The sequence below is a fragment of the Artemia sp. Qi Xiang Cuo genome, chromosome 20 (assembly GCF_049724085.1).
Source record: "Artemia sp. Qi Xiang Cuo chromosome 20, ASM4972408v1, whole genome shotgun sequence".
Taxonomy (NCBI): Eukaryota; Metazoa; Arthropoda; class Branchiopoda; order Anostraca; family Artemiidae; genus Artemia; species Artemia sp. Qi Xiang Cuo.
In genome coordinates, this window is record NC_142813.1 from 26,783,789 (window position 1) to 26,795,934 (window position 12,146).

The 12,146-nt window shown below is 35.3% G+C and overlaps 1 protein-coding gene across 1 annotated transcript in view; it reads right to left on the minus strand.

Annotated features, from left to right (window-relative positions):
• Positions 1-12,146, minus strand: part of LOC148940050 (alpha-mannosidase 2C1-like) — a 129,907-nt gene that overhangs the window by 113,105 nt on the left and 4,656 nt on the right. Inside the window, exons 2-4 of the mRNA XM_089106061.1 lie at positions 11,611-11,735; positions 5,227-5,331; positions 2,878-3,022 (exon numbers count right to left, since the gene is read on the minus strand). Of these exons, the coding sequence (XP_088962187.1) occupies positions 2,878-3,022; positions 5,227-5,331; positions 11,611-11,735 (375 nt within the window). The remainder of the gene's footprint in view (positions 1-2,877; positions 3,023-5,226; positions 5,332-11,610; positions 11,736-12,146) is intronic.

The window sequence follows — 12,146 nt, forward strand, 5'->3', positions numbered from 1 at the left end:
TGGTACGACCAACTGATTGCAGGCTACAGAACCTAAGAAATCTTAACAAAAGAGGCTAAAAAAGTAGGGGGTTTGGGGGTGGCAGCCCCCCAACTGTTCCTTCTAATCCCTGTACGTTTTAAGATTCAAAATTGTGACTCAGTCTCTTTATATCTTACGAAAGCATAGTTTTTTTCAAATAACTTCTGCACTTTTTTTTATGGTTTATTACTTATTATTGCTTGACTAACTGTAAGCTGATCGTGTCACGGGTTAAAGTTGGGGGGGTGCCGCCCCCCAAACCCCCCCCTTTTGAAGATTCTTTTGTTAATGCTTTTAATTACTGAATACTCAAATCAAATGCACAGTAAGATTTTATTTTTTCAACTTTTCTTCGAGCATGCGGGTATACGGCATGTTATCAAAGCAGTGGGGACTTACCTGTAAGCTGAAGGCCGACTGTGATATTCTTCTGGAGACGCCTATTGAGCCGAAGGATTTAATAGACTGGATTTAAAAAAGAAACTGAGTTTCCTTTTTAAACTTTAAATTTAAGAGATACGACTTTAAATTCAATATATAAAAAATTTACTCTGACGGGGAATCGAATCCGGGTCTTCCGCATGACAGACAGGAATAGTGACCACTGTACCATCAGAGACTCGTAGTAAATTATTTTCAGTCTCTGCAATCTATTTTCGACGCAAGCTAATACATAGTAAAATTTTCGTTTTTCGACAAAAAAAACTTCTGGGAAAGAGCTGGAATTTTTGGAAGCTTGCAGTCGGTCTTGTCAGGATAAGAGGATTATTTTGATCTGATTTAATAATGAGATACCATGATCTTAGAAATTTAAAAAATTAACATAGGCTCTTATAGGAAAACAAGGTTTTTCGTAAATGTAAATTTGGGGTATAATTCTTTCGGTATGAAAATATCAAAAGGCCCTAACAGGTCGAATTCCACTTTAAATGAGTCCTCATTCACCCGGATCCGTTGCCAACTGTGGCCTGTAGGCGTGTCAGATAAATTTTGAGGATAAGCTCCCAGGCCCCAGGAAAGCTTATTCTCTAAATTTCATGCCGATCGGACAACGTTAAAGGGGGGGGGGGCTGTGGTGGGAAAATTTGACATAGGCTATTATAGGAAACCAAGGTTTTCGTAAATGTAAATTCGGGGGATAATTTTTTCGGTCTGAAAATGTCCCACTTCCTAACAGGTCGAATTCCGCTTCGAATGAGTCCTCATTCACCCGGATCCGTTGCCAACTGTGGCCTGTAGGCGTGGCTAACAAAAAATAAATAAATTGATGAACATTAAGTGGCTATATTTGGTTTTTGGAAAACAGGGAAGGAGTGATCGGATTGAGCTGAAATTTTGAGGATAAGCTCCCAGGCCCTAGGAAAGCTCATCCTCTAAATTTCAGTCTGATTAGACAACGTTAAATGGGAGCTGTGGTGGGAGGGTTAAAACTTACTGCCCACTTTTCCCCATGAACATAACGTCAGAGGGGGATGAAATTTCGCATGTTTCTTAGTTTGAGCTTAGGCTACAAAATGCGATCACTGCCGTCTCTCTGCAACTGCCAGGACCGGAACTCGCTAAATATTGTGGTGGGTCGCCTCTTTAAAAAGGCACACAAGTATGCCTCCTTGATTTTTCCTGACAAAGTTTTATCAGACAACTTTATTTCGCTAATTATGACTAAGAAACATCATATATGGACTTTGCCCACGAGAGCTATGTCTTATTTTTGAATTAAATGAATTTGAATTAGAATGTTTTGTAAAACTTGGTTATATTTGTTGTTTGAGGGGAAAACAAAGGTTCACTTTGGCCGATACATACAATATAATGGTTGAGGTAACGTTTGTTGTTAAAGAGCACAAACCTAAAATTCTAGAAAAAAAAATATGTTTTTTAGTTTGCTTTAGCTTCATCATCGAAAGCTATTTACAAAAATCTGAAAAGAAATTAAAAATACCATTGAAACCTTCATATCAAACGGAATCTTTTCATTGTTTAAAACTTTGAGTAACAGACAAAGCAGGTTAAACTCAGGAGGGAACCATTAAGTGGATTCCCATCAATATATAAAATCAAATCAAATAACAAGGCCCTACGTGCTGATAGCGGTAAATGTTTTTTTTTAATATTGTGGTTGTGAAGTTAGAGATATAAATCACTGAAGATTATGAATATGTTTTTTGTACCTACCGACTTTAGGAAAACTCTAATTAAACCCCTCTATGAGAAAGGTGATAAGAATGAGTGTGGTAAATATAGATGCACTACCTTGGCTTCTTAAGAAAGCGTATTACTCAGAACGATGAAGCTTTTTAGACTTTATCAGCAGAGCCGATCCAGAAATCGCCGTTTCAAAAACTATGTGACAAACCTAAAAGGTAAAAGTTATTTTTATTAAGAAAAGAGTAGGTGACATTAGATAAATTATGAGATATTTTCAAAGAAAATTTGAAGGTCACCGAGAGGAGAGGAGGTGGTATTAGATTAAATACATAAAAAAAAGAAGAAAGAAAGGAAAATAGTATCTCACCCGTCGTTTAGTGCTCTCTTTTCTTTTATTTATTTCTCTTTTATTTCTCTTTTATTTTATTTTTTGTATTTTTCGAGTCGTTGTTTTTTTTTTTCAGTATTAGGGTGCACAAGAATGTTGTTGTCTTTGCTTTGCTAAGAAACTGCGAATGTTAGTTTTCTGCCCTTTTTTTCCTTTATGGTTACATCATTTTTACGTTTTCATAGACGGGATTTCAGATAAACGTGTTGGCCTCACGCGGTATAACACTGTATTGACTGTGTTAGTCTCACACAGTATAACACTGCATTGAATTTGGGGTAAAAGTAATAAAATAATTTCAAATTATTGTAAGAAATTACCAATCATTCCACCTTTTCCTGCACCAAACATGTCACAACACTGCATTTCCACATAAAATACGAGCTTTTTATTAGCACCTTGTTGCCAGTTTCGGGAAAGTACAAATTCACATCGGTGTTGATGGTCAGGAGATCCACTGAAAGCCTAGAAAAGGAGAGAAAAGGTCCATAGTTAATAGACGTTCTAACGATTGATAAACGGAGGTCTTTTTTCCATCAACATAATGACGGTGAATTTATTCGTGAGGTTGGACGTGCAATGACAAAAATGTCGGTAATTAAAAAATCAAGTATTTCAACCAAAGATTCAATTCATATCAGATTTTTTTTTTTTACAAACATTGCTAACAGTTACTTGGTCCAATAAGCTCAACTTATCGTGTGTAGAGACATTAATAAAAATCACAGAGATATTCATAGAAAAGTCTTACATGTGGGAAATTAAACGATACAAACACGTTAACAAAAATGCATTTTCCGTATCGATGGTAGGGAGGGGGTTCAAATCCCAAAAACACTGCTTATGCCCATGAACTAGCTTATTCCCATAATCATCGTCAAGCGCTAGGTATTCGACAGCTTATTGTTCCCAAACTTTCAAAATTTGGCCGAGGTTATTCACACGAGTTTTTTTTATAATGGCGATGCTATTAACAAGTCATTAGTCCAAATTCACATACATTTCACATTTTCAAGCAAAAAAATGGTCACAAATATTTTATTCTTGATGTGTACAAGAACACTGTCAAAACACAGTAATGCTCTATTCATAAATAAACAAAAATATACAAAAGTTATAAGACATTCAACCATCGTAGCTCGTGGAAATTGTAAAAAAAAAAAAAAAAAAATTAAGCACAACAGAACAATCTACAACACATAGAGATCTTACAACACATAGAGGATTATTTTGAAGATTAATTGTATATTCGGAAGTCTCCTCGATGTTGCAAAGATAAACATAGTCTTTTTTAAAAAAAGTTTCTTTAATTTATGTTTATTTAAGGTTTTCAATTAATTTTCCTCGAGATTATTTTTTTCCTTCAAGATCAACCAGATAACTGTTAAGATTTTTTTTTTCAAGTCTTAGTTTATTCTCAGCAAGACGTATGTGATAACTAATCGAGAGTCTATATTCTTCAGATCTAGCAACAGAAGCAAAAACAGAAGGGAATAAAATAACAAATCATAAAAACAGATGAAAATATATAGAATATACACAAAAGCGAGAGATTTAGGCTTTCAATCTGCCTAACATTTAAATATAAGAAAAAATAAATTGAGTTGGGCTTCTAAATTATTTGGAAGCTGCATGGAGCATTGAAGAAAATCGTCAATTCTTCACACTATCTTACTTTTTATATTATTACTGGTCTCAAATAATCTGTAAGAACTTGTTTAAGTGAATTTAAGGACAAGAACTGAGAGATAATTTTCATGAAACTCTTTAAAATAAAGAAAATCTTATTCAAGAATATTGCTTTGAATCGTGACACAGGTGAATTTTGGCTGAACTCAATCTACGATAATTTATTAAAATCTGACAGAGTAAAGTTCAATTCACACAATGTAGTTGACCTCTGTCAAAGTGTTATATCATTGAACGCTAATGAACCGAATCCAAGAAGGTCAAAGAGGCTAGCTTCCGCCTTTGCTTTGAAAAAATTAGAGAAATAAACAATACGTAGTTTTATTTTATTTCGTACATAAACTATTGTTTTAAATTGTTTTAGTTTAGTTTTACTACTGATGACGGCCAAAGCATCTGTGACCGAAATATCTGGAATTTTTGTGAATTTCTATCGCTGTTTGTAAAACACTGTCTATTAAAAGAATTTTATCCCTATCTGAACTTTTATTTAAAGAACTGAGAGGATTCTATTAAAAATTGGTAAAGGCTTTTTATCTAAGGAAATGGGAACATATGTTTGGGATGATGCAAGCAATCTAAATTCCGAGGGTTTTAACGCTAATAATCACAATGCTTGCGAAATGATAACAAGTAATCAGAGTCAATGCAGTAGCGTTGACTAACTAAAGAGCAATTTCTCCAATATGTTTTTTCTCCAGCCACTTCGCATTCCAAAACTGTACCATAACGGGAGAGAAAAGCTACGTTCTACCATGGGGCAATGGCTCCAAATTATGCAAAGGGCCCATTCTTCGCAAATACATATACGCAAAAAGTGGGAAAGCTGCACCTGCTTGAAACCAGAATCACGCACAGAATTTAAATCAATATGACTGGAGGTAAAATTGGGTCCAAGATCGCTCTGTATCCCGTACCCCTCATACACAAAATTTTTACTAGATAAGATAGAGAAAAAGAGAGAAGAACAACGAATATACCTGAAGCGGCTGCAAATCTTCGTTGAAAAGAAGGCATTCAGCATCGCTCTGCCAACGCAGGTGAACTTCGCATCCATTGAAAGAGGTAGGTATTAGCAGTTCTAACTGAAAGATACAACATTTTTTTATTCAGCCTTACAAACTGCGATACTTCGTTTCACTTAATATAAAATAAAATTAATTTTCTGGGTTTCAGCCTTTTTTTTTTTTTTTTTTTTGTTGAACAGGAAACAGAATGTCTCTTGTTAATTCGACAAAATTTGTTTTATTAGGGTGCTATTTTCCTGTAGACTAGAAATCTGGAAAGTACAGTAAACAACTGGACACTGCATCAAATATTGCAGCATGTACAAAAACTATAAAAGCGTTATAGGAAAATAAACATAGGCAAACAGACGTCGATAAAATCCAGATTGCTTTTCTATCATAAGAAGAAATAAAAATTAATGAAATTAGAATTCTCAAGACAGGGGAGTGAAGCAGTCAAAAACAGAGTAACAAAATGACTATTCAAGTAAATGAGTTCAACGGCCATTACCATCGCATGATCTTGAAGAGTAATAGCAAAACACTTTTTCTGATCGCTTATCCGTTATACTCCGTATATTTAGGCTTTTAAAACATCTTAATCTTTACATATACTTTTTACTTTTAAAAAGGAAAAACAGTTACACATGAAATAATTTCAAAAGAAAAAACGAAAATTTTCAACAAAAGGATTTCAGAAAGCTTGCTAGTTCTAAGAAATGGCAAACAAAAATAACTTCAATGAGTTTCTGTTTTGAGCAATGTTTTTCTCAAACCAGGTAAACTTTTCGTGGTTGTATGGAAATCATGACCACAATATATTTCTATATGATTTCACGTTTCACCGTTAATTAAATTCAATATTTTCAATCAGGGTGAAAAAACGGACATCCTCAATGCTTTCTTTAAATAGCACAAAATAGCACCGTAAGTTACTTTTTGGAAAAACCACAGTTTTAGTATAAACCTACTACTACTACTACTAACAACTCAACGCAGCATGATGCCGCCTGAGGCCAACACGGCCACACACGCTCCACATCCACCCCGATCTATTCAAATCTTCCCTCTATACACCCACCAACGAACTTCCCAGTTCCTTTAAATCTTTTTTTATGACGTCCTCCCACCCCAGACGAGGACGACCTGCTTTCTGTTTAGCCCTAGACTGTTGGCCGAAAAGAACAATCTTCGGCAATCTGCCATCCTTCGTCCGCACAACGTGCCCTAGCCACCTCAACCTTTCTTCCATTATAGCCCTAGAGAGCGGTATTGAACCACATTTTTCATATAGCCTACTGTTTGAAATACGGTCAGTCAGCTGGGTACCCAGAACAATCCGTAAGCAATTTCTCTGGAAAAGATCTAGCAAATCTTCATCCGCTTTTCGGAGCGTCCATGCTTCAGAGCCATATTTGACCACTGTCATCACTGTAGCTTGAACCACACTTTTCATACAGCCTACTGTTTGAAACACGGTCAGTCAGCCGGGTACCCAGAATAATCCGAAGGTAATTTCTCTGGAAAATATCTAGCAAATCTTCATCCGCTTTTCGGAGCGCCCATGCTCCAGAGCCATATTTGACCACTGTCATCACTGTAGCTTCTAATATTCTAATCTTGGTTTGCAGACTTATCTTCCTATTCTTCCAAACTTTTTTTAACTGTGAAACTTTTTTTAGTATAAAAACAGATAAGAAACGAAAATACAAATAATTTTGTAAAATATTTAGGGATATATTTCCATTTACAGAAAGAAGGTTAAGAATTAGTTTGACGCAAAATACCAAACAGTAAACGATAAAAAACAAATCTCAAATATTTGCAATTCACGTCCAGAATCCCTTTTCTCTAAATACTTAAAACTAGAAGAAGACTAAAGAAGGAATAAGACTTACTATATTTGCGAGAAGTAACTGAATTGTTTTATTTTATCGTGTTTACCAGTACTTGTATTACTTTCAATACGTATTTACCGTACTAAAAATATGCGTTTATCTTGAATGAACAAATTAAATAAAAGCGAAAAGAAATTACAATGAGCAATGACTAACTTAAAGCGAGCAGAAATTGTCCAAAGACGCTGCTTGTAAGTATTTTTGTCCCAAATAAGCCTTTGAAAATGTCCTTTAGAATTACCGGTGATAAATATTACGACAAGTTTCACTCTCTGTGAGGCTGGTATACCAATTATGTTTTCTGTCAAAAATAAAGAGCATTCGTTGCTAAGCTCAAAAATACGACAGAGATTGAGGCCCATCGTTAAAGACTTTGTGGGTTGCAGTGTGAGTGCAGCACATTTTGAGTGGGCCACATATGGATACTGTACGTCCGTAAAAGTGTTTATGCTGCTCAAAGCTCAGCTAAAGGGAGCATAGACATATGTAAAATCCCTAAACATACGCTGTCATCTTATTGGGAAAATGATTTTATACAAATATATGCCGTACTTCACTATAGTTTTCGAGTACTGAGGCTCTTTTTACAAGAACATAGATCTAAGAAATAAACAATAATAATGAAGAAACTAAACGATTCTGAAACAGATTGTTAAAAACACCTGCTTAATGGGGAAACCTAAGATAAATAATAAAAAAAACTTGACGACGTCTGTTTCAAACACTATAGTTGCAAATCTTTCTAATACTACTACTACTGCTAACATCTCACTGCAGCACCAAGCCGCCTGAGATCAACATAGCTACACACGCTCTTCCTCCATTCCGACCTACTTGAAGCCTCCCTCCTAACACCCTCCCAAGAAGTTCCAATTTTTATTAAATCCTTACTTACAACTACTTCCTGTTCAATTTGGGAACGACCTGCTTTTCATTTGGCTAAACATGGTTTGTCGAAAACAACGATCTTTGGCAATCTGTCATCTTTCATCCTCGAAACGTGTTCTAGCCATCTTAACCTTTCTCTCATTACAGCCCTAGAAACTGGGATAGAACCACATTTTCCCAACAGATTGCTTTTTTAAATGCGATCAGTCAGTTGGGTACGCAAAACAATCCGTAAACGATGCCTCTGGAAAACATTTCATAAATCCTCCACCGTCTTTTGCAGCGCCAACGTTTCAGAACATTACTTCACTACTGCCATCACTGTAGCTTCCAATATTTTAATCTTGGTTCACAGACTTATGTTCCTATTCTTCCAAACTTGTTTTGCCACTGTGTAAAATGTGGCCGTGACTATTCTACTTTTAACATCTTCACTGCATCTACCATCTTTACTAACAATGCTACCTAGGTAAGTAAAGCTTTCCACTTGTTCGATCTTCTCGTTAACAAACATCACCTATTCACCTTCACTTTTTCACAGTCTATGCAACTTACTCTTTTTAAAACTAATTTCAAGCCTACTATTGCACCCAGAGCTCTCAAAACCTCCTAAAACCATTCATTTTACTAACATTTTCATCTAGGACACTCAAATCATCAGCATAAACTAAGTTTAAGAGTTTTATTTCCCCATTTGATTCCATGCTCTCCCATGCCCTTTGGACAAAGTTCTTTAGGACAAAGTTCATCAAAATTTTCCATATAAATGGAAATAGAACGCAACCCTTCTTAACTCCTGATTTAATACAAAACCAGCTACTAACTTCATTTCCTACCTCAACTGGATCAATGTTACTCTCGTACATACCACTAATCACTTTAATGCGTTTATTTGGTATAACGTATAAGGAAAGGACCTTCGTTAAAGCTCTTCTATAAGCTGAATTAACCCCTTGCTCATAATCTATACAGCCAAGGACTAAAGGGATCTGATGACTCAGGCACTTCTCATTTTTATTAGCCTAAGTGTAAAATTTGGTCAACACATTTTCTCCCGTTCTTAAAACCACAAAGTTTTTTCTTAAAACTTTATCTACAGCATCTGTAACTCTAGAAAGTATCATCATACTAAGTAATTCGCTTCCTGCAAAAACAAGGCTAATGCTTCTATAATTAATACACTCACACTTATCACATTTCTTATAGACGGGTTAACTGAAGTTTTCCTAAAATCGATACATGCTTCCCCTTAAAAAAAATCATATCTCTCTTTACGTCTGTCCTTATCACTAATTCTGCTCCAAAAGGAGCGCCGTAGCTCCGCCTTCGAGTTCAACTGAGAGATAGACGCGTGCAATCGCCTCGATTGACTAAAGCAACACCAGTTGACGTTAGCTTTTGCTTTGATTCGGACCAAATTAAATAATGAGTGATAGTGAGATAGTGATTGGATTGTTGGACAATTTAGTCGATGAAGATTATGATCGTGAGAGGCGTGGAAGGCAATATAAAGCTCACTCGCGTCGCAGAATACTCTTAAGTGATAATGATCAAACAAACGGCTCTCGGAGCCCAGAGTTTCAAACTCGTGCTCGATATGGCTTTCGGAGCCCTGAAATTAATCTAGGAACGAAAAATCTTGCTCTCGGGGCCCCATAAAAATCCATGACACAAAGCGGAAGGCTTCTCCGGAAAAGCATAAAGGTAAAAGATTAAAAGAAAACACGTCAAATGACGCTCTATTTAAAAAGATTTCTGAAGAACGTTCTGGTACCAAAGAGGGTCCCAAGATCCATAAGAAACTTGCCAAAGTCGCAAATAGAGCTTTCTCTGAGCCTTTGGAAATAGTGAAGCTAAAAGAGTTATTTGATCGCCATCATAGGCCTGCGAATACCGATAAAATTGTCCCTCCAAAGGTGAATAGTGAAATTTTGGCTTACACGGAAGTACTGTGTGTAACTTTTATTTCAGAGCACATGGTTGTTCACTATAGTGTAAACAAGTTTTTATTGTATAGGTTCTGAAAATATCTAGTTTTGTACCAAAGGATTGTGTTTCCGGTCAATTTTATTGAACTATTATTAACAAGAAATCAGCAACCGATGTACATAGAACTCATGTTGAGGATTACGGTGACAATGCGTTGTCGGATATGACATGCAGGGAAAGGTTTTGACACGTCGAAAATGTTGGACCCGAGGATACATTTCGATTATTATGGACCGAAGATTATTTTGGACCCGAGGATACAATATGTTCTGGCACACTAGATAAAAATTTGAAGACAAAAAATTGGAGGAACTGCTTGATGAAGACAAATATCAGATGCTATCAGACCTTGAAAAAACATTACAAGCAGATGAGTCAACAGTTTCAAAACGTTTTAAAGCGTTAGGAATTCCCCGGAAGCAGGGACACTGGGTCCTCTCATATATTTTTGAAGCGAGGATTAATTAAAGATCCTTATAGCTCCTTACTTTTTAACAGAAAAATATATGTGCATCTTTAAAAATACTCAATTCCAGGATGATTCAATATATTATGTGGCCATAATGACGTGGCCTGCACCAAAAAACTGATGCAGGGAGTCCTAGCAAAACAAAACACTTTTAAACGTTAGAGAGTGGTTTAGTTTATTTTTTTCTGAAAGAAAAGAAAAGAGATTTACATAAGAAATTTTTGGGTGATAGATATGAAAGGAAATAGCAAAGTAAGGGAATTAGAGGTGTCATTAAAGTATTAAGTCAGGAGTTGTGAGGGGAAGGCAATAATAGTAAAATAGTAATTTAATAGTAAAATATTGAACTTATTATTAGTCCAACAAAGAAAAAGGTTTAATTTAAAATTTTTGTTTTGTAGTCAGGCGGACTAAGCTGGATCAAGGCTCTGGCCTCAAATGTAAAGAGAAAGGTTACGAGATAAACAACCATGATTACTTAACATCTAAGGCTTCTAGCCAAAAATATGAGAAAATTACTACGATAACTAAACATTTTACGATTTTCGTAGGAAGTTTTTGACATACTAAACCAAAGATGGGGCGAGGAGCCAAAAATATTTTCGTTTAGATGTCCTTGGTGCTTTCACTATTGTCTTATCCGATTTTTGTGTTGATCATGTAGGTTATTTGTATATATGTTTTAAAGTTTTCTCTTCTAGCTTTTTCCCTTACCTTTATGCGACTGTATGTACGGACAATAAATTTATTAATTAAACGCTGAAAACGAAATCATTAATCATTAGTCAATATTAATTATAGTAAAAAACCCTCACCTTACTAATTCTTTTATTGTTAGGTATATTTTTGTTCTGATTTAGCCATTAAATGTATCGTGATTTACTAATAAGCCATGCATAAACATGCATAAAACTCGGCTTGGATTGTTAGAAAGTTCAATATGAATAAGTTTATGCATATAACATAGACGTAGGTAAGAATAGCGAGTATTGTGTTATGAAAAGGAAATACCAATCACAAACAAAAATATAAATAGTTTTGAAGAATGCATATGTGCAGTCAAATAAGTTCCATATTAAAATATAAGAAAAACACAGGCCTGGCAAAATTCACCTTGAATAAGTGTATGGACCAAGTGGGACCATAGCTTTCACCGACTTCAACTTCTTCAAATTCAAGATTTTTGAGATTAGGTTTTCCAATTATCTCTGGAATCAGGCTTCCAATAGCATGATATACTAAAAAAAAGACATGCATAAAAAACGGTTAGATAAATAACATGTAACACAAATCAAATTAAGACGTAGTATAAAAACTGACGGTCCTCGTCACACTTTAACATTAGAGGGGGGAGAGTTTTCCCCTCCCCTTAATATGTTGCAAAGTATACCGAAACAAACACTCACACACAACTTACAGCAAAATTGGAACAATACTGCCTAAAAATGTATAAAATTTGGCTTTTTAGACATCCCTCCCTCTCTTAAAAAAAACAATAATAATAATAACTAATATTTTTTTCGCGGCGTGCAAGTCTATATGGAACAAGAAGACCTTGGTAAAAAGAAGAAGCAAACTTGTTTAAAATCAAAAATTCCAGCAAAGTATAAATAAGAGTTACAGCGTTATATCTAAACAAATGAAAAAAA